This window comes from Protopterus annectens, chromosome 3.part0 (assembly GCF_019279795.1).
Source record: "Protopterus annectens isolate FY-2018-M chromosome 3.part0, PAN1.0, whole genome shotgun sequence".
Classification (NCBI taxonomy): domain Eukaryota; kingdom Metazoa; phylum Chordata; order Ceratodontiformes; family Protopteridae; genus Protopterus; species Protopterus annectens.
Genome location: NC_056731.1, coordinates 1,882,235,163 through 1,882,258,974, shown reverse-complemented (window position 1 = coordinate 1,882,258,974; position 23,812 = coordinate 1,882,235,163). Strand labels below are relative to the sequence as shown.

Sequence of the window (23,812 nt, the reverse complement as noted above, 5' to 3'; positions counted from 1 at the left end):
CATAGATGTCAAGCCAAAAAAAATTTAAAGCCCTTTGAACATCTTTGTCAGGACTCCTGGGACTTTCTTGATGAACTTAAAAAGGTCAAATTTTCGGATGATGCCACATTTCTAACTGTAGACATTCAGAATTTGTTTAATGTGATCCACCATATGGAAGGCTTACAAGCTTTTTACGAGTTTCTGGTAAATGTTTTAGGGTTCAATAACAATGACATCAACACCCTTTGTACTTTAATGGAAATGGTACTAAAAACAACTATGTGTTGTTGGAAGGTCAATACTTCTACAAAAAAGGGTGTTGCTATGGAGGCCCCATGTGCTCCCATACATGCAAACATTGTCATGTTCCATTGGGAACAGTGCTCAATACTGGTTTTTACACAATAAAGTTTCCTGTGGTTTTTTACAGGTGGTCACTGGGATCTGGTTTCTGGCTTACATATGCTAAGTCCGAGATGCCATTTCTCTGAATATTCCCTTTTTTCTGAAGTATGGTAAAGTCGGAGTTGGTATATTTAAGTCCAAGGTGGGTGGGAGGGCTTGACCCCCACAAGGGGGTGCAGGGGGACTCCTCCCTGCTAAATTTAAAGAAGAAGAGTGATTTTCACGATTTGCTCTTCTGTGTTTCTGGCCTTTTCTCTGTCTTGTCGGCACTCAACATTTTGAATGCTAACATTTCAGTAGGAAGACATAAGACCTATTTGAGGTGATGGAGCAGATCCAATGACTGTAGCCTCTGTACCTCACTTATACAAGTGCCTAGTGGTGGGCTTTTGTAAGGCACGTGACAATCTTGCATGAAAACTTCCCAATTTATAATGCACAGTCCACAAAGAAGCAATCCAAAAGAAGAGCAGCCACCACTTCTAAAACCAAAAATTGCTTAGCATGTACTACATTAAGTAAATGTATTGCCTAAGGATGGTTTAAAGTGTAGACTGGTTTCAGTACTTCCCCACACCTTCTTCAGTATGAGGAAGCAATGAAACTGGCGCTGGGAGCAGAAAATGCTGTTTGGATGGGTTTAAAATTAGACGTTTAAAAAGTACACCTGGAGGTGCAAAATCTTGTCATGTTTGATTGTTTTAATAACTTTCTCATGCAATTCTGTCTAGGACTTATGGCATCTCTGGCTAAGAACTCTTGGATCAGGTAAACCAGGGATCAGTCATGACTAAAAAACATCCAAGGCATCCAGCATACTTTTGCAGATGCACACTTCAGACTGCAAGTTTGGATAATCATTTTCTCCATATGATTAGAACACCTACCACCACAGACCACAATTTGTTTTTATATCCTTTGAAAACAGTACACACTTTATTGAGTCTGTTAGCCAATACCTACACAAATGTGGCTCAAGGACCTGAACAGAATGCTAGAATCACTGCAATTCAAAAGGACCAATCATGTGACCTCGAGTACCACCTGCTCAAGTCGCATATACCCGGAAAAGTTTGCATGTTGTACACAGTTATTCCACATCTCTTATCTTTAAATATATATGTACAGCCTCCATATTTACAGCAACTCTGAGAAAGTATAATTCAAGAACAATTTCCTGTATCAAAGTCTGCTTGCACTCAAATGAACAGACCAGCATTCAGTTGTGAGAAAAAGGAATGCAGAAAAGTGTGCAACAGCTACTCCAAAGTATTATGGGTATCAATCACACACACATTTCTCATCAGTTAAAAAGGGTAAGTTCAGACTCTGACCCCAAAAACTTGAAACCAGGGTTTGAATAGTGGGCAGGATGGGAGGGGGTGAAATTAGCTGTAGTGGGGCTCAAAAAAAATGAAATCAGAAAAAAAGTCCCCACAGTCAAAAAGTGCTAACCTGAGTACTCCTCAATGCACAATGATGCACAAACTACTCCATGCATATAGTGTGGAAGAATAAGTAACATTGTCCTCAATGTTCCATGCTACAATGTTACAAGGTAGTGTAGAAGAATAAGTAACATTGCAACATTGTCCTCAATGTTCCATGCTACAATGTTACAAGGTAGTGTAGAAGAATAAGTAACATTGTAACATTGTCCTCAATGTTCCATGCTACAATGTTACAAGGTAGCGTAGAAGAATAAGTAACATTGTACTCAATGTTCCATGCTACAATGTTATAAGGTAGTGTAGAAGAATAGGTAACATTGTAACACTGTCCTCAATTTTCCATGCTACAATGTTACAAGGTAGTGTAGAAGAATAAGTAACATTGTAACATTGCCCTCAATGTTCCATGCTACAATGTTATAAGGTAGTGTAGAAGAATAAGTAATATTGTAACACTGTCCTCAATGTTCCATGCTACATTATAAGGTAGTGTAAAAGAATAAGTAACATTGTCCTGAATATTCCATGCTACAATTTTATAAGGTAGTGTAGAAGAATAAGTAAAGTACAGCTGTGTACATGTACCATAAATGTAGATGTTCAAGTGTATTCACTGTTGCAGTCATTACATTTGGGTCTGTAGTTCAGACACCCTTCTTGCTGAAGTGATGGCTAGAAGGAAGGCTGATTTCCAAGAAAGAAATTTCAACTCTGCATTTGCAGCTGGCTCAAAGGGAGGAAGAGTGAGATTTTCCAATACAAAGTTAAGGTCCCAGGCTGGAGTAGGGGCTCTCCTGGGTGGTCTTAAGTTTTTGGCCCCTCTGAGGAATTGCTTCAGCAATGGATGAGAGAAGAGGGGTGGTTCTGTGTTGTAATGAGCTGAAATGGCCGAACCATGAATTTTGATGGAAGAAAAGGAAAGGCCCTTGTGAAGCATCTCAGTTAAGTATTGCAGAATATGGGGTAAATTGGGCGCTGCTGTGCACATCCCCTGAGTTTGGCTCCAGGAACAGAATCTTTTCCATTTTCAGCATAGGAGTTTCTAGTCCTAGGCCTCCTTACCTCCAGAATGACATCCATAACTTGCTTACTGAGGGATGGTAATGGAGAGGTCAGATAATTAGCCAGGCTGCAAGGTTCAGGGTTTGAAGCTGTGGGTGCAGAATCTGGCCCTCCTGCTGGGACAGCAGGGCAGAGGTCTGAGGCAGGTGCCATGGTGCCAGCAGTGACACACTGCGCAAGAGGGGGTACCAGTGTTGGCGAGGCCAGTCCGATGAAATCAGTATTGTCCTTGGTTTGTCCTGTTTGATATTTAGTAGCAATTTAGAGAGGAGCGGCAGAGGGGGAAATGCATAAACTGGTAGGTTTTTCCAGGTGAAGGACAGGGCATCCACTTTCCAAGCCTGTTTGTGAGGAGTCCTTGTGCAGAATTTGTCCAATTGGCAGTTCTGAAGGGAGGCAAACAGGTCTATCTCTGGGCTCCCCATTTGTTTCTCAACATGTTGAATATCTTTGGTTCCAGTTTCCACTCGTGTGGGTCCATGAAATTTCTGCTTAGGTCGTCTGCCAGTGTATTTAGCTTTCCTGGCAAGAATTGAGCCTGTAAGTGTACTTGGTAGCTCAAGGCTGTGTTCCAGAGCCATGGCTTGTCTGCAGAGAGGGTATGAGTGAGTTTCCCACTGCTTGTTTATGTACCACATAACAGTGGTGTTTTCCGTCTACCAATAATTGTCCTGGAAGAATGTGGTCTTTAAGGCTGTCAGAGCGTTCTGTACAGCTAACATTTCTTTTTGATTGATATGTAGGTGCATTTGACTTGGGTTCCATTTGCCCTGAATGCGCTGCCCTGCCAAGTGAGCCCCCCATGCATAGTCTGATGCATCTGTTGTTTTGGTTTGGGCAGCAGGGGGTAGAGAGAATGGCAGTCCCTTGTTTTGGTGGCAGGCCTCTGCCCACCAAAAGGAACTCTATCTTTAGACAAGGTATGATAGGAATCATTGATTCTAGATCCTGAGAATGTTGACACCATAGGCTTTTTAGATACCATTGTAGTTTCCTCATATGCAGTCTTGCATAAGGAATTAGTAGAATGCAAGAGGCCATGAACCCCAGGGCTTGCAGTATTTTCCTTGCAGATAGCTGGGTCTTTATGGCCAATCGATTGAAGTAGGCTGTCAAATGAACTTGTTTCTCTGGCGTGAGATAGGCCATCTGGGAAGTTGTATTCAAGCTTGCTCCCAAGAATACAATTTGTTGGCAGGGTACAAGATTTGATTTCTTTTCATTTATGGTGCACCCCAGAGAAGTTAGCAATTTCTTTATAAATGCCAGATGATTTAATAGTATGTCCTGGCTTTCTGCCTGAATTAGACAATTGTCCAGGTATGGGTATATTTGAATATTTCTTTGCCTGCAAAATTCAATGACTGGAGCTAGGCACTTTGTGAATACCCTGGGTGCAGTAGATATGCCAAAGGGCAGTGCAGAGAACTGATAATGCATGTAGCCTGCTCTGAAGTGTAGGTATCTTCTGCAAGATTCCCTTATTGGGATGTGCAGGTAGGCTTCCTTTAAATCCAGTGTTGCCAACCAGGCATTTTTGCCTAGCATGGGAAGCAGCTGATGAAGAGTTAGCATCTTGAATTTTGGGATTACCAAAAATGTGTTTAGGATAGACAGGTCCAGGATAGGACGCCATGAATTGCCTTTCTTGGGTACCAGGAAAAGTCTTGAGTAAAAACCTTGCCCCCATTCTTCTTCTGGGACAGGCTGAATAGCCCTGATGCTTAAAAGAGAGAAAACCTGCTTTTGAGCCTCTGCCCACTGATTTGGGGGTAGGTCTGGCCAACAGTTTGGTGTTGGTAAAGAGTGGAAGTGGAATCTGTATCCTTGGGAAACTATATTTAGAACCCATTTGTCCTGGGTAAAAAGTTCCCAATTTTTTCCATGCAGGGCAATCTTTCCTAAAGGAACAGTCAGTTGAGCAGGGCTTGGAAGGTTTAAAGTTAAGTCATTGAGACAGTTTACCAAAGGGGGAGTCTTACCACTCCCTGCTTTGGAAGTGGGAGCCCCCCACTGCTTAGGCCTGTGCGTACCTTAGGACTGAAGCCTGGGTGTTCTGCTGGTTCTGGGTTTGGACTGAGAAGGCCTGGAAGAGGTAGAAAAGGACCAATTCTTAGAGAGCCAATGCCTACTAAATCTGGGAGGCTGTACTTGCAGGAATTTAGCTTTTTCCTCCATCTTTTTAAGTACTTCTTCTGCTTTGTTGCCAAACAGGCGGTCTTGGTTTAAGGGAGCATCCAGTAATTTAGCTTTAACATGATCTGGCAAAGATTGCTCCTTACGCCAAGCATGCCTTCTAAGTACAGACTCAGTGACAACAGCCCTGTAAGATTCCTCTAATGACTCAAAACCACATTGCAAAGTTTGTTTTCTCAATTGTTCAGCAGAATACATTAAATCCTGTAATTCTTTATTTTCAGCACAGTCAGGAATCAACATCATTTTCTGTTTAAGCAATCCAATAATATGCTGCTGATACTTCAACATATGAAACTGGGAGTTTAAGGCTCTAATGGCTAACGTTGCAGAAGTGTATACCTTCTTACTCCATCTATCCAGCACCCTGGAATCTCTATCAGAGGGGCTAGAATATTTGGCAGTAGTGGCCTTAATGCCCCTGGGTCTCTGTGAAATGGTCTCAGGATCCACAGTAGGATTTTTAAAGAGGAACTTGTGAGAGTCAGGTACCCTGTAATACCTATCAGGTTTTCTGGGAGCAGGAGGTAAAGTGTCAGGGGCCAGGCTAGATTCCGAGAAGGCATCATCTACAATGTCCAGTACAGGAGGGATTGCTAAAGGCCTGTGTTGAGGCAGGAGTAAGAATTCCCTAAGCCTCTTTTTGGAGTCAAAGAAATCCTGGCTTTCCCAGCGGAAATGCTCCCTAAGAGTATGCAAGGTTTCACCAAAAGAGAAATCCTCTGGAGGGGAAGCAGAGGGAATGGAGTCCTCTGCATCAGAATCCTCATAGGTAGATAAGGGCAAATCTTGGTCATCAGAAAAAAACAGAAATTGCAGAATCCTAATCAGAAGGAAAATCAGTTCTAGATCTCTTAGAGGGAGAAGGGTGGCCTCCCCTGATTAGAGTAATAAGGTCTTCAGCCATTCTTATCATTTGTTTTTTAGGCATAGGGGTCTGACCATGCGGTCTGCGCTTTGGTTTTTTGGGCATGGATCGAGTTTTAGGCCTTGAAGAAGAAGATGGCATCGGTTTAATATGCAAGTCAGTAGGCCTGAATACACCCTCAGAAGCTGCTGCCTGTACAGCGGCTCCGGACCCATCCAAGGTAGAGATATCCACAGGTTCCACAGTCAAAGAAGCATCTTGCAGCATACCAGACTCCGAATGGGTCTCAGTAGAGGCCTGTGAATCTGAAGTAGCGGGTATCAGGAGCTGCAAAAACGCCTCACTGAGTACTGGCGAACTGGCAAATAGCTTAGGAGAAGCATCGTCGGCAGCTTTGGACCTACGCGGTCTGTCTCTGTCTTTATCTTTACGCTTTTTCAGAATGTCGTTAGTCGGGTGGCTTACCGAAGCCAATTCTGGATAATTGAACCGAGTACCAAAATATTTAGATGCAAAATTGAACCGACGAGGAATAGTACTATGTTTGCATAAGGCACAAAACCGACAGCGAGGTACGTCTTGGTCTGGGCCTAGGCAAGGAATGCAGTATGAATGAAAATCTTTATGAGGTATTTGCTTTCCACAAGAAATACAATTGTTAACTTTTACTGACATCGGTTTAGAGCAAGAAAAAGGTTCCCCAACAGGGTACTTAGCTTAGTTGAAGACTTCGAATCTGAAACTCGAAAATGAAAACTTCAGGAGTCGGCCGACCGGCACTTGCGAAATGCTTCTGCTTCCGGCACTGCACGGTAAGAAAGACTGATGTAATGGTGTTGGCTGCATACTTTATACCCCTGACTATCTGACTTCATAGAAGATGAGACAGCAAGCGGCGCAGGACCCAAAACTTTGATAATCACGCCGACTGAGGGCTACCTGCAAGCAGATAACCCAAATGTGATGACTGCAACAGTGAAACATGAAGAACATCATTGTAACATTGTCCTCAATGTTCCATGCTACAATGTCATAAGGTAGTGTGGAAGAATAAATAATATTGTAACCTTTTCCTCAATGTTCCATGCTATAATGTCATAAGGTAGTGTAAAAGAATAAGTAATATTGTAACATTGTCCCCAATGTTCCATGCTACAATGTTATAAGGTAGTGTAGAAGAATAAGTAACATTGTCCTCAATGTTCCATGCTACAATGTTATAAGGTAGTGTAGAAGAATAAGTAACATTGCCCTCAATGTTCCATGCTACAATGTTATAAGGTAGTGTAGAAGAATAAGTAAAATTGTGACATTGTACTCAATGCTCCATGTTACAATGTTATAAGGTAGTGTAGAAAAATAAATATTGTAACCTTTTCCTCACTGTTCCATGTTACAATGTCATAAGGTAGTGTAGAAGAATAAGTAACATTGTCCTCAATGTTCCATGCTACTATGTTATAAGGTAGTGTAGAAGAATAAGTAACATTGTAACATTGTCCTCAACGTTCCATGCTACAATGTTATAAGGTAGTGTAGAAGAATAAGTAGCATTGTAACATTGTCCTCAACGTTCCATGCTACAATGTTATAAGGTAGTGTAGAAGAATAAGTAACATTGTAACATTGTCCTCAACGTTCCATGCTACAATGTTATAAGGTAGTGTAGAAGAATAAGTAACATTGTAACATTGTCCTCAATGTTCCATGCTACAATGTTATAAGGTAGTGCAGAAGAATAAGTAACATTGTCCTCAATGTTCCATGCTACAATGTTATCAGGTAGTGTAGAAGAATAAGTAATATTATAACATTGTCCTCAATGCTCCATGCTACAATGTTATAAGGTAGTGTAGAAGAATATGTAACAATGTAACATTGTCCTCAATGTTCCATGCTACAGTTTTATAATGATACCCCGACCAAATAAGGAGAAAAGATAATTGTCTACAAAACAACACAACATTCAAGTTGTGACAGAATACCAAGGGCTAACTGCCAATAGTAGTACGTTGAGCACACTTACCAAATGATGTGTCCCAATTTGTAGATATACAAGGCACTTGATGGTTAGAAGAAAGGTACCTCTTATGAAGCATTAGTTATTCAAAAACTATAACATGACTGTTTGCATTACTTGTCACTGAAAATCTAACATCTGGAAGAAGTACGCAGCATTCAGTACTGAGTGAAAACATGAAGATACAAAAGAGTCAGCGGATGATCCATGACAGGGTACCAGATAGTTCCTGCATATCTGCCTCCCTAATTCAGGGCTTTTTTTCAAAGCCACATTGTGCTCATCTAATAACTTACACTACACTACTATGAAAGGCAAAACATTGTCCACCATCTTCTTAAGGCTTTTAGAGATTTACTCCTTCCAGGTACCGTCCACATTTCCTTTTTTACCACCATCTGCCACTTCTCCACCATTCTATCCTTTCCACTTGCTGCAAAACAACTTGGCATCAAAACCACTTCCCCTTTCTTTTTTGAGCCCGAAACCCAGTGTTGTAAGACTTTGTTCACACCCTCCCTCCCCACATCATGTACCATTTAGCACATGGTAAAGAAAGATTACTACTGCTGTCAAAGGCTAATAAACACAGATACGCAAGGAAACAGAAGACAGGTACACTACCTGCAAGCAGTCAGAAGGCTGCAAAGCATCAGTACAACTTTATAGCTGTTACATGAAATAAAAAGCAAATTATCTGGCAAATGTGGAGAAGTGAGCACTCCCTGACTGACTTTATGTTATAAAGATCCATAAAAAAATAGCTTAAAAGGATTAAACAAACAATTTTACAAAATCATCATTCTTTAATCTCATTTCTCCACTATCTTCATTTTATGACCCACCAGAAACCATTTTTAGAAATACTGTAACTTCTCCATCTGAATAGCTAATACCAGTGTTTCAACTCCAGGAAATGGTCTTGCATTTGGTGACTTACACACCGTATAACAAATGTTTAGCTGTACCTTAGGAGAAATGCAGTTTTCACTACAATATGAAGTACATCTATCTGAAGACAGACTCAAGTTCACATTTTAAACACTCAAAGACATTTCAGCACTTAATGCCCTGAAAACATTTACGAAACTACTTACTGTTGGACGTGCTTTGTTCAGGAAACTGCTGCTTCAATGTCTGATGTCCACTTTCTGAGTGAAATTCTGTGGCATCTTCCTCATTCACAACTGAAGTCCTGTGGTTTTCTGTAGTGTGGAAGACTACTGCTGTCAAAATAAAGAAACAGAAGAGAAAGTGGCACAATGACTTTAAGGAAACTGCTTTTCACAATGTCAGCAAGATAATGCAGAAGAACAGAAACAGACAGACAGGCACAGGGAGGCTCTGCTTGCAAAACCTGGCTTTGTTTATCATTCATGATGATGATGGATGGCCATGGATGGAAGAGACAGGAGTACCTGATGGCTAGTTCTCCTTTATCAGGGAATAGCTTTGGGTTTTTACACTGCTAACACACCACACTGCAGTCTATGAGGACCAATATAAGTTAGACAGCTGCAGATGGGCACATGTCTGCAGCATGGCAGATGCATAGATGTACACCCATACTTCCTGTAACACTGACACAGCAAATTCTTGTTAGTTCTATGTCACACAGCCAAAAGCAGAAATTTGGGAAAAAAAGAATTAATGGATAGGGCATCTTGAGCAATGCTCTGTGGCAGCCTTCTCAATCTATAACACAACCTTCACCATTTCAGGGAAAGAATAAGGCGTTGGGTAAGAAATAATCCCCTGGAACTTGGAGTTGTTGGGGGAGGGATATTTACAGTATTACCCATAAAAGAAATGCAACATTGAGAACTGACAGCTAGCAGTTGCAGGTTTTGAAACTGGACTTGTACTATTAAACAATATGCATGGATAGTAAAGACAAGTGGGCATTATAAAAGTACTTACATTAAAAGAAGCTCTGAAGTGAAGTATGGACTCAGATGCCCAAGTAAATCATGTTCACAATAAAAACAATGTCTTATGTTGGCAAAGAGCAGTACTGGGACAAAAGTAACAGGTTTCCCAGTGCTGTTACATTAAAGAGGTAGAGGTAACATAATGCAAAATAGCTGCAGTTTAAATTCTAACTTCTAAAAGAAGACTTTCACATTGAAGTTTTATATACTATCTTCCAACATCAAGAATACTCGCAGTTGCTTTTCTTGAGACATTACTTAGTAGTTCCAAGCCTATACACAGTTCCCTAGTAGAAGTATGAGACATGATTCTGTCCGTACTGACATTTTGAAAAAATACATTTCATTTCATATTAACAAAGTAAATTCTGAAACTTGCTGTTATAGATTCAAACTGCTTTTTTAGGAGAGCTTTAGTTCTTTCATCTTCAGTGTGTGGGGCTCTGCCCTATACTCTCTACTACTTTTATATACCCCAACATTGCAGGACCTCTGAGGAGGGATAATCTGATTTAGTATATATTTGTTCGCATTCCCAGTGCCAGTCTTGTGATTCTGGGGTTACAGTTCATGGAATTCCTTTTTAGTAAAATTTCGTTTATTTGATATTATTGGATAAAAAATAGTTTTATTCAGGAAAAGGAAACAAAACAAAGCTTAATAAATGAAAAGTCAACCTGTGACTAAAACACTACGTACAAAAATAATGCAATACAACTAGATAAGGAACATGATGCATAGTATAGTGTAAAGCCGACAATGTCGAATCTGACAATGTCGACAGGAGAATATCGAACAATCAGAATCTCAAGCGTGTAAACGGAAATCCGGCAGTGCTGTCTCGGAGTTGGTATATTTAAGTAGCGGGGGTGTGGGGGTGCCCCCCCTGCTTAAACCAGTTAGGATACTTTTTTCTTTTTTTTTGTCTTTTTATAAGGTCGATGTTTGAAGACATCGACCATATGGTGTCGACCATATGCTGTTCGACTTTTTCAAATGTCGATCTTATAATATACACCCGTGAAGCCAATAGAGAATTTTCTAGAAAAAAAAAAGATAAAATAGATGAACGGGAATTTATATTTTTGATTAACACCCAGAGGACATCGTGCTAGTTAATACAAGTAATGATGTGTTAAAAGTGATAAAGATAAGAAAAAGTAGTCTACAAAGAAGGAGGTGTGTTTTCTATTATGAAGTGTTATTTTAAAGACTTTGACATATTTATTTGTCAAGGTTGTGAAACATTTCAAAGATAAGCTTTAAGAATCTAGCCAACTTTGTGTGATACATAGTTTAATTAGCAAGGAGGTTACAGTTAAGACGTAAATATTTTATGTGATAGTTTTTTGGATGGATGTTAAAGAAGGGCAATGCTCTTAGTAATAATAATATCATGGAAGCCTAGCTCAATTAATCTATTTTTCAAAGATTTCCATAAATGAGCTGCATGTTTGCAACTACAAAAATGTGAATTAAGTCATCATACACTGAGCCACAAGATCTACATGCTGGTGACACAGCTGGAAAACAGACAATAATTTGGATGGGGGCATATAGGCATACTTGTACAGAATAGTTTTTATAATGAATATGTTTATTTTTGTATTGAATAGATTCAAGTACATCAGTAGTTGAGGGGGTGAATAAACTTTTGTCCAGTAGTTTGAGAAAAAGTGTATTATTATATCTAGGACACAATGATTTATCCGAGGTAGATTATTCAGTAAGCAAAGCCAGATTTGCTCAAAGGAATCTGTATCAATGGAATTGGAGACAAAACAGGGAATAATTTAGGCATCAATTAATTAATTTGATTTAAAATGTGTATGTAGTCTTTTGGCAAATTTAAGGTATTAGGTGAAAGTGGAGAATGTTTGGCAAAATTCCAAATCAATTTATCCTTAATTAGAAGAAATTATGACAATTCCAATATTTGTTTATTTACATTAATACTAGGATTCATGTCTATTGGTGGTGTGGGTTGCAGGTTTCAGACAGTGCCAATGTTGGCCTCTGTTCCACCTCTAAAAGTTTTGTCATTGACGGCCTTCTTTCAGTCTCTTCTTCCAATGACTGCCATTCCAGCCACAGAGTTTATTCAGGCCCTGGGATTCATGGTCTCTTCTATTCCAATGCTTCCTCTTGCCAAACAGCAACTGCAGAAGATTCAATGGTACCTCCTATGTCAGTCTGGCTGCAGCATTGCCATGATCGGGACTTCAGTGCACCTCTTTTTCCTTGTCAAAAGAAGGAATTTGAGTGATGGATTCAATATCTGTTCTCAACCCAGGCCTGCTCTTTTAGCCGCCAGTCTCTTCTCAAGAACTATTCACCAATGCCTTAGACATGGGGTGGGGGCGTCATGTGGTCACTTGAAAGTTCAGGTTCTCGGGCCCCCTGTCAGAACTAACAACACCAATATGGGTAGGGAAGTGAAAAAAATACCAATAACAAAAAGAAACAGTTCCAGAAGTCAGGCCATATTAACATCAAAGAGATGATTTTCGCCATTCAAGTTTTTCAACCCATGTTCTCTCCCAACTCCTTAAAGGTATACACAGACAACACTACAGTGGTGTGGTACGTCAACAAGCAGGGAGGCACAAAATCTTACCTCCTCTGCAGGAAGGCCCTTCAGGCTTGGGAGGTGACTCTCAGTTATCAGTTAACTCTTCAGGCAGTATACACTCCTTCAGAGCACAATTTAGTGTCAGACACTCTCGGCAGGTCCAAAACACAGGCTCACGAATGGATACTTCACAGAGACATGTTTCTAGACACTGTCAATCAGTGGGGTGTTACTCAGGTATCTTTTTGCCTCCCCTCTGAACAGGCAGCTCCCTCTCTACTGTTCCAGACTGCCATGCCTCCTGGTGTGGAAGATGGATGCCTCCTGGTGTGGAAGATGGATGCCCTGTCTTTTCCAGTGCCATGCCTCCTGGTGTGGAAGATGGATGCCCTTTCTTTTCCAGTGCCATGCCTCCTGGTGTGGAAGATGGATGCCTCCTGGTGTGGAAGATGGATGCCTCCTGGTGTGGAAGACGGATGCCTCCTGGTGTGGAAGACGGATGCCTCCTGGTGTGGATGATGGATGCCCTTTCTTTTCCTAGGAAGGGGATGTTTCTTTAGGATTTCCCTCCTTTTCCTCTACTTTCAAGAGTCCTGTAGAAGATTCAGCTGGACTCCTCAAAAATCTTTCTAGTAACTCCCTTTTGACCAAGACAGAACTGGTTCCCCCTCTTAATGTATCTGGCCAGGAGCAGTCACCTTACAATTTAGATCTCATTACACAGGACAAGGGGTCATTCAGCCATCCTCACTTGTCCATTCTTCAACTGGCACTGTGGGTGATAGGGGTTTGTTCCCTTTCAGGCACCTCTTTTCAAAGGATGTGCTCAGGGTTTTACTGGAGGCAAGGAAACCCTCAGCCAGAAAATCTTATATGTCCAAATGGAAAAGATTTTTGTGTGTGGTTCCATGCTCGTAACAGAACCCTTTTTTAGTGAGGGTCTTTTTGGTCCTTTATTATTTGTGTGAATTGCTCCAGTCTGGCTTGGCCTATTCTTCTGTGAAGGCCCATTTGCCAGCCATTTCCATTTGCCTGTCCTTGAATCCTCCCTTGACTTCTCATTTTGAGGTCAAACAATTTCTTAAAGGCATCCTGCATCTTAGGCCTTCAAGGAAACTTATTCCTCCTCCTTGATACCTTAATTTTGTTTTAGGAAGATTGACTCAGGCTTCTTTTCAGCCTGCAGATTCTGCTCTTTGCAACATTGTACCTGGAAGAATGTTTTGTTGTTAGCTCTTACTCTGAGGGTTTCGGAGCTGCAGACCTTTGCATTTGTTCTTCTTTTTTTGTTTTTTTTTCACAAGGACAGGGTGCCCCTTCATACTAATCCTTCTTTTATGCCCAAGGTAGTAAATGAGTTGTTCCTGAATCAGTTGGTACAACTCCCTTCCTTTTTCCCGTCTACTCAGTCTGCTAGTGAGACGATCTTGCATACCTTGGATTTGCACAGACAGCTCAGGTACTATTTGGATAAAACTAAGGCTATTCGTAAGTCTGACCAGCTTTTTTTTTTCTCTTTTTTCCCAGGACATTGGGTTTGGGTGTTTCTAAGCAAACCATCTCCTCCCTGATATCTAACACCATTTCGTTTTGTTATTCTTTTGATCAGAGCTCATTCCACTAGGGCTGTTGCCTCTTCTGGTGCTTTCCTCAATGGGTTGGACACCAGTTCAGTCCTTGAAGCTGCTACCTGGTCTTCAGTGCATATCTTTACTAAGCATTATAAGTTGGATATGGTTTCTAGGGCCAAAGCCGGTTTTGCTAGAACCATTTATATGGGATTGTTGAGGGCTCTTCTCAGCCTTCCAGCTCCCACTCTGTTTCTTGAGCATTTTTACTCTCCCTACAGTAAAGAATACTGCAGCAGTGATATAGAAGGAAACAGTACATTTGTGTAAAATCGTACCGTAACAGTAGATGTCCTTCTTTTCAGAATTGCAGTATTTGCTCCCTCCAGCCAACCCCCTCTTGTTTGTTCTGTTTTTTTGTTTTGGATTTCCTTCTGACTGATGGTGTCCCCTTTTTTTCTGCATTTTCTCCTTCTGGATGTGCATGGACTCTTTTGTCCTATGGAGACTATTCTTCACTGGGGCAATTCAGTTCTGGGTAACTGCAGCTTTACATCACTTTTAAGTTTTACATCCTGTGTGGGTAGCATATGTGTGATATATGACACACAAAAGATTATAAGGCTTTAGTACACTGGCCCAAAGTAGGGCTGCCCTGGGCATGAGACCCCTATAATAAAGACTGCTACAACAATGAATAGAACATCTACTGTTATGGCAAGATTTTACACAACTGTACTTTCTCAAAGAAATCCTGTCCCTATGAAAAATCAGAAAGGTTTAACTCACCGCAAGAGCTTGCAACTCATACATCTTTCTTGCAGAGGTCAGAGCAATCAGTAAAACCGTTTTCCATGTTAAGAACCTCAAGTCAGACATGTTAGCTGGTTCAAATGGAACAAGTGTTAGCTTCTCTAACACAAAATTAAGACCCCAAAGGTGGGCCACTGGTTTTCTTGGAGGCCTCTTATGTAAAACCCCTTTCAGAAGCATTTTGGTATAAGAATGCATTGAAAGAGGGGGATCTATAGGCAGAGATGCTGAAATGGCTGATGAATGAACCTTGATGGAGTAACAAAGGCCACAAGATCGTAACACAAACATATAGTGTACAAAACAGAGAACAACTAGCCTGGAATAGATACTGTTTATGTTGTTGGCATCAACTATAAAGCCTTTTCCCTTTGTTAATTCATGATTTGCTAATAGCAGGCTTTATTGTCACCAGTAGCACCTGCTGCACATCCTCAGCAAACGGGTGCCTAAAGGGAAGTAAGACCCCCTTCATCAACGCAGCAGCCGAAGTTAACTGGGCTCAGGGTGTATCAGACATCCCTACTACTTTGTGAGAAGATCCATTCTGTGAGGAAGCTTGTGGTAATTGTCCCTTGCTATTTCCCAAAGAAAGGAGAACTCCTGTTGCCTGGGTTTGAAGGTAATTACCATAATGATTTTGGGGTATTCTTTTTGAATCTTCAGATATAGGTTCATAGGTAAGTACTAGGCTATCTGCCCAAGGGCATTTATAAGCCTAGCCAGAATGTGATAGCTTTTGCCACCCCCTTAGATTAGTTCCCTGTGCCACTGTCCAGCAGAGCCATTAGTTCCCTGCGTCACTGTCCAGCAGAGCCACTGCAGTGATCCCCGGGGTAAATTTTCTGTTTCGCATCCACCCGTCAAGGTTTCTTTTGAAGAGTGTTAGTGAGGGGCTCTGCCTGATGTATATTGTAATCCTGTTCCAAAGCATGGGGAATCTCTGGGACAGGAATCTATCCCTCTAGCATGTCCTATTTATCGCTGTGTTGAGGTTTATATCTCTAGACCGTGTGGCTCTCCGGGATTTGTTTTTTTTTAGGTGGAGAATGTCCATCAATTCTGGGTTGGACATGGCCTTGTATGTCAGGCAGAGATCACCTCTGAGTAAGCAGTATGCAAGCAAGTACAGCTGGAGTTTCTTGAGTCGGGCTGCATAGGGCATCTGTTTGAGGCCATGGATATAAATGGAAAATGTGGAAAGGTATACAGGAACATTCCTGTGCAAGGAAAAGAAAAAGCATCTGTCTCCCAGGTCTTCTTGTATGGAGTCCTGCAGCAGAACTTTGCCAGCTGATTGTTCAGAGAGGAAGCAAATAGGTCTACTTGAGGAATTCCCACAGATGGATCAAATATTGGAAGACCGCCTGATATATATTCTATTTGTGAGGTTCTGCCCTTGTCCTGTTCAGCTGGTTTGCCACATAGTTTTGTTTGACAGAATGTACAAGGCCTGTAGAGTGAAATTGTGATGTAAAGCTATATCCCAAGCTAACATGGCTAACCTGAAAGAGAAAATGACCTTCTTCCCTTGTGTTTGTTGATGTATCACATGACTGTGGTATTGTCTACAACAACTTGAAGAGTTCCCAGGGAAACTAAGATGATTCCAAGAGTTGAGTGCCTTAATCAGATCAAGGATCTCTTTTGCATTTATGTGCTGGCCTTGGTGTCCCACTCCTTGCACTTTTATACCTCCTGAAACGGTACCCCAAGCAAAGTCCTGATACAGTGGATGGTCCAATGGGTAAGGTTTAGAACTGATAATGTGTCATCTGTCTTTTACCATTCAGTATGTACCGTAGTAAGCAGCTGCAGCAATTAGACAGACCTCAGAGGTTTCTAATAAAGTAAATAAAGGGCCTCCAGCTTGTGCTTGACATGGACCGACTAAAGTCCCTGTCACTATACTCTGTATCATATACACTTCTTACGGGAGACATATGCCTGGCCTACAAAGAAACCCAAGACCCAAACCTAATGAACTTACTGCATATCCGTAAATCAAATGGGTCTAGGGCTACCCGATCCATGGACTTAAATATGGCCTGTGACTTAAATAGAACTTGGTGGAGGGGCAGACTTATTTCCCAGCAACTGCCATGTCTTTGGAACAGTCTACCAATTCATGGGAAACAGAGCACCTCTATGACACTGTTCAAGAGGAATCTGGATGAGTGGATGGGGCACCGTAAATTCTTACCAGGGATAGCGCTGACAACCCTCCTGGACGTGGGCAGTCATTACTAAATGCAGTCTTTGGTATTGACTAGTAGTTCTACAGTATTACACATGGTTGAAACAGCTAGGCTTAAAATGACCTCCAGGTCGACAGTCTATTAATCTCCTATGATTCTATGATCCAGACACACAAAACATTAAGAAATGCCTGAAGTCTGAATGAACAGGGATACGGTAATAGGCATCAAAATATCTAAGAAATATAGTGTTATCAGAAAACTTAAATGAGTTAAGAAGAACTAACAGTCGTGAAGCAACAGCATTTTGACCTTGGGCACCATCACAAACAGATTTAGGAAAGAAAGATCCTATCACAAACAGGTTTAGGAAAGAGAGATCCTATCACAAACAGGTTTAGGAAAGAAAGATCCTATCACAAAGATCCTATCACAAACAGGTTTAGGAAAGAAAGATCCAGAACTGGTCTCCAAGGATTTTCTTTGGCATTAAAAAACTTCCTTGAATAAAACTTTTTTCCCACCTGGGAAGGAGGAACTGGTTCTATCGTTACCAGGGACAGCATGTTATGAAGAACTGTGATTTTTACTGGTGGTCACTGGGATCTGGTTTCTGGCTTACATATGCTAAGTCCGAGATGCCATTTCTCTGAATATTCCCTTTTTTCTGAAGTATGGTAAACTCGGAGTTGGTATATTTAAGTCCAAGGTGGGTGGGAGGGCTTGACCCCCACAAGGGGGTGCAGGGGGTCTCCTCCCTGCTAAATTTAAAGGAGAAGAATGATTTTCACGATTTGCTCTTCTGTGTTTCTGGCCTTTTCTCTGTCTTGTCGGCACTCAGCATTTTGAATGCTAACATTTCAGTAGGAAGACATAAGACCTATTTGAGGTCATGGAGCAGATCCAATGACTGTAGCCTCTGTACCTCACTTATACAAGTGCCTAGTGGTGGGCTTTTGTAAGGCACGTGACAATCTTGCATGAAAACTTCCCAATTTATAATGCACAGTCCACAAAGAAGCAATCCAAAAGAAGAGCAGCCACCACTTCTAAATCCAAAAACTGCTTAGCATGTACTACATTAAGTAAATGTATTGCCTAAGGATGGTTTAAAGTGTAGACTGGTTCCAGTACTTCCCCACACCTTCTTCAGTATGAGGAAGCAATGAAACTGGTGCTGGGAGCAGAAAATGCTGTTTGGATGGGTTTAAAATTAGACGTTTAAAAAGTACACCTGGAGGTGCAAAACCTTGTCAAGTCTGATTGTTTTAATAACTTTCTCATGCAATTCTGTCTAGGACTTATGGCATCCCTAGCTAAGAGCTCTTGGATCAGGTAAACCAGGGATCAGTCATGACTAAAAAACATCCAAGGCATCCAGCATACTTTTGCAGATGCACACTTCAGGCTGCAAGTTTGGATAATCATTTTCTCCATATGATTAGAACACCTACCACCACAGACCACAATTTGTTTTTATATCCTTTGAAAACAGTAGACTCACTTTATTGAGATTAAGTTAGCCAATACCTACACAAATGTGGCTCAAGGACCTGAACAGAATGCTAGAATCACTGCAATCCAAAAGGACCAGCCATGTGACCTCGAATACCACCTGCTCAACTCGCATATACCCTGGAAATGATTGCATGTATACACAGTCGCATAGCTGTGCTGCCACACCCCTTATCTTTACAAATATATGTACGGCCTCCATATTTACAACAACTCGGAGAAAGTATACTTCAAGAACAAGTCCTTGTATTCAAGTCTGCTAGTACTCAAATGCACAGACCAGCATTTAGCTGTGAGAAATAGGAATGCAGAAAAGTGTGCAACAGCTACTCCAAAGTATTATGGGTATCAATCACACAGACATTCCTCATCAGGTAAAAAGGGTAAGCTCAGACACTAACCACAAAACATAAAACCAGGGTTTGAATAGTGGACAGGATGGAGGGGGGTGGAATCAGCTGTAGTGGGGCTCAAAAAAGATGAAATCAGAAAAAAAGTCCCCACAGTCAAACAGTGCTAACCTGAAACTCTTCAATGCACAATGATGCACAAACTACTCCATGCATATAGTGTAGAAGAATAAGTAACATTGTGACATTGTCCTCAGTGTTCCATGCTACAATGTTATAAGGTAGTGTAGAAGAATATGTAACATTGTCCTCAATGTTCCATGCTACAATGTTATAAGGTAGTGTAGAAGAATAAGTAACATTGTAACATTGTCCTGAATGTTCCATGCTACAATGTTATGGAAAGCGCAGTGGTGCAGCGGTAGCATTGTCACCTCACAGCAAGAGGTTCTCCGGTTCGATTCTCGGCTGGGGTGCCTTCTGTGTGGAGTCTGCATGTCCTCTCTGCATTCGTGTGGGTTTCCTCCGGGTGCTCTGGTTTCCTCCCACATTACAAAGACATGCATCTGGAGCCTTTCTTCCCAGGCATCCGCTGAAAATTGGCTTTGTTCCCGGTTAACAAATGATAAAAAATAAGTAAAATTGTAACACTGTCCTCAATGTTCCATGCTACAATGTTATAAGGTAATGTAGAAGAATAAGTAACATTATAACATTGTCCTCAGTGTTCCATGTTACAATGCTATAAGGTAGTGTAGAAGAATAAGTAACATTGTAACATTGTCCTGAATGTTCCATGCTATAATGTTATAAGGTAGTGTAAAAGAATAAGTAACAATGTAACATTGTCCTCAATGTTCCATGCTACAATGTTATAAGGTAGTATAGAAGAATAAGTAACATTGTAACACTATCCTCAATGTTCCATGCTACAATGTTATAAGGTAGTGTAGAAGAATAAGTAACATTGTAACATTGTCCTCAATGCTCCATGCTACAATGTTATAAGGATTGTAACATTGTCCTCAATGTTCCATGCTACAATGTTATAAGGTAGTGTAGAAGAATAAGTAATATTGTAACATTGTCCTCAATGTTCCATGCTACAATGTTATAAGGTAGTGTAGAAGAATAAGTAACATAATAACATCCTAAGTAATATCATAACATAATAAGTAACCATTGCTTTACTCTCCCCCCCTGACCAAAATCCTAGAAAAATGCATCCATACCCAGCTAAACCATCTCCTAGACAGCAACATCCTGTCACCTACTCAGCATGGTTTCAGACCTGCCCGTAGTACCACTACAGCCCTCCTCTGCTTCACAGACACAGTAAACTGTCTCAAAAATGAAGGCCTACAAGTGTCAACTCTTGTTTTGGATATGTCCAAAGCATATGACACAGTCTCACACCAAATCCTGCTAAACAAACTAAACCAATATCATCTATCAAATTCCACTCTTACCTGGTTCCAAAGCTACTTAACTGACAGGTACCAAGCTGTGAAATGGGAAAATTCTCTCTCTCCTCAGCTGCCCATAACTATAGGAGTCCCACAGGGTTCTATCTTAGGACCACTACTATTCACAGTCTTCACAAATGACCTCCATACCGCCACACAGCATGCATCTATAATTCAGTATGCAGATGACACTACCTTAATCTGTGCTGCACAAAACATTCCCACCCTCCTGCAAACAACTCAACTAGCATTTTCTGATGCTGAAAAAGTACAGTTTTGTACCTACCATAAATGTAGATGTTCGAAGATCCACATTGCTGCAGTCCTGCCAGATGTCACAACACACCAAACACCTGTACCAAATATATGTACAATATATACAAAGTCAGAAAGGTACAATCACATCTACATTTATGGTAGGTACAAAACTGTACTATGTTCTTTGCTGCAGTCGGGTAGAATCCAGGATGGCAAATCACAAAGGAGCAGGAGCTGACAACATGCCCTGTAAACAAAACCAGCCCTAGAGAAGGTATGCACTGAACTCAAGTAGCTGCCTCAAAATATCCTTTGCCACCCCTTAGAAATGCTGTTGAAGTGGCAGTAGCCCTAGTGGAATGAGGCCTAATCCCAGCTGGAATCTCCTTGCCATGATGGGAGTAACAGAAAGTAATGCAAAACCAATCCACTTAGAAATAGTTTGTTTTGACACAGGCTTACCCTGAGATCCTTAGTCCTGCTTAAATAATAACGTAATTGCCTGTGTACATCTAAAGTGTGCAAAATCTTTTTATTTTGGGGATTTGAATGCCACACTAGAAACCACTTTAGGCATAAAGGAAGGATTAAGATACCTATCCTTATGAAAAATCATAAGGGCCTGCAATTCAGACACTCTTGCAGAAGTAATGGCTAACAAAAGCAGTCTTCCATGACAAATATTTCAATTCAGCAGTAGCTGCAGGCTCAAAAGGTTGTAGAGTGAGTTTCTCCAACACAAAATTGAGGTCCCAAGCAGGAGTAGGAGCTCTCTTATATTCTTTGCCCAGAAATTGCTTGAACAAAGGATGAGAAAACAATGGTGGGTCACAATCATAGTGAGCTGAAATTGCTGCAGCATGAATCTTAATGGAAGAGAAAGACAAACCTTTGTCCAATAACTCAGTAAGATATTGAAGAGCCACACTCAAATTTGGTCTCTTCCATTCACTTTCCTTGTACTAGGTCTTCTGGCTTCCATAATCACATTCAAAACTTGGAGACCTGCTATGGTTCAAAACAGAATATGCCAGGCTGTTAGATGAAGAGAAGCTTGACATTGAGTAGATGCCCGTCCTTCTGAGACAATAGGTGTGGAATCAAAGGTAAGGGCCCCAGACTCCTCAGCAATGGGTACCAGTGCTGTCGAGGCCAATCTGGATTAATTAAAATCTCATCTTGGCTTGTCTTGTCTGACCTTTAGGAGTACCTTTGGGAGGAGAGGCAGAGGTGGAAAGGCATACACATGAAGATTTTTCCAACTGAAAGAAAGAGCATCCACTTTCCAGGCTGTGTGCTTTGGCAGCTGGTGGTTTAGTGGCAGATCTAGGTCTGGAGTTCCCCATGACACTGTCAATGTCTGAAATACATGAAGATCCAGTTTGATTTGCCTGCTTAACACATCTGCTAAGGAGTTCTGTGCTCCTGGCAGAAACCTTTTCAGTTGACAAAATCATTGCTTGCCTGATAAGAATGTGTTCCCCTTGTTTGTTGATGTACCACATGACAGTTGTGTTGTCTGTTAGAATCAACACCTGCCCTGGAAGAAGTAAATCCTTGAAAGCCAGTAATGCAAACTGGCTGCTACATCTCCCTTCATGTGTTCTGGTAGATAGAGATGCTGCAGTCTGGCCTTGTCTTTGTCTTATCCACTTTTTCAGATGATGAGCCCCCCAAGTGTGTCTAGAGGCATCTGTCGTTCTATCTGGACTCTCCTCTCTTCACAGAGAAGAGAGTCCCTTTAGTGGTGACATTCCAGCCCACCCACAAAAATTCTTTTTTGAACAAGGGGTATTATTTGAATGACAGTGTCAATCCTGGGCAGTGCTGTGTCCATACATTTTTGAGATACCATTGTAGCTCTTCATATGCAGTTTGGCATTGGGGAGTACCCAGAACAAGATGCCATGAACCCTAAGGTTTGAAGGACTGTCCTTGCAGTCAGCCCGGACTGATGAGATAGTTGATGGAAGTAAAGATTAAAGGCATCTGGGTTGTTGTATTCAGTCTCACTCCCAGAATGTCATGTCTTGAGAGGGTACTAGACTGGACTTTAGGCCATGGGTTGCTGCTGTCAGTCTCTCACTCCCAGAAAGCACATGTCTTGAGAGGGTACTAGACTGGACTTTATTTCGCTCACAGAATACCCTAGGCATCTTAGCACTGCTATCACATATTCCAAATGCTGAAGAAGCTTCCTTGAGCCAGAATCAGGCAATCGTCCAAATAAGGATAGATTTGTATTCCTTTTAGCCTGAAGAAAGCTATCACTGGAGCCAGAACCTTTGTGAATACAGTAGATAAGCCAAAGGGCAATGCAGAGAACTGATAATGAGATACTTCCTGCAAATTAGTCTGATAGGAACATGACGGTAAACTTCCTTGAGATCCAAAGTTACCATCCAGTGATCTTTGCCCAGCAGAGGTAAAAGCTGTTGTAACGTCAACATTTTGAACTTGGGAATGTCCAGATAAGTGTTGAGGATAGACAGATCCAAAATTGGTCTCCGGTACTAGGAACAGGCGAAAAAAAATCCTAGGCCCCTTTCTGGCACAGGAACCGCTGAATGGCCCCTATTCCTTTGTTGAAGAGGAATGTCTGGCATGCCTTTGAAAGGAGGCAAGGTATGGAAATAAAACCTGTAACCGTGGTGAATGATATCATACCCCCCATTTGTCTTGGGTAATTACCTCCAGTTTTTTTTTGAAAGTGCCAACCTTCCTCCCAAAGGTGCTGCAGATTCTGGCAGCTGAAAAGGCAGGTCATTGGGTCTGTTTACGAAAGGACTGACCCCTGCCCTCACCAGAAGACTGAGCAGGTGAACTCCCTGTCTAGGCCTAAAAAGAACCTTGAGCTCTGCCCCTACCACGTCTAGACCTACCCCTAGACTGGATATGTCCACCCCTTGTAGGCCAATTTCTACTAAACGAGGCTGAACCTGCAAAAATCTTTAACAGTCTGCATAGACTTAGCCTTGTCTTCCATTTTCTTTAGAACTGTTTCCACAGGCGAACCAAACAACACATCAGATTGTAAAGGAGCATCTAAAATCCTCATCTTCACATGCTCAGCTAAATTCTGATCTCTCAACCAGGCGTGCCTGCTAAGAACCGAACCAGTGGCAGCCACCCTCGAAGAGGCCTGCACAGCATCAAA

At 41.4% G+C, this 23,812-nt stretch overlaps 1 protein-coding gene across 2 annotated transcripts in view; it reads right to left on the bottom strand.

The window, feature by feature from the left end:
- LOC122797152 overlaps positions 1-23,812 on the bottom strand; it is a 457,322-nt gene that overhangs the window by 82,318 nt on the left and 351,192 nt on the right. Inside the window, exon 7 of one of the 2 annotated variants that reach the window (XM_044065959.1) lies at positions 9,082-9,210. In XM_044065959.1, the coding sequence (XP_043921894.1) occupies positions 9,082-9,210 (129 nt within the window). The remainder of the gene's footprint in view (positions 1-9,081; positions 9,211-23,812) is intronic. The other variant, XM_044065960.1, reaches the window with a different exon arrangement.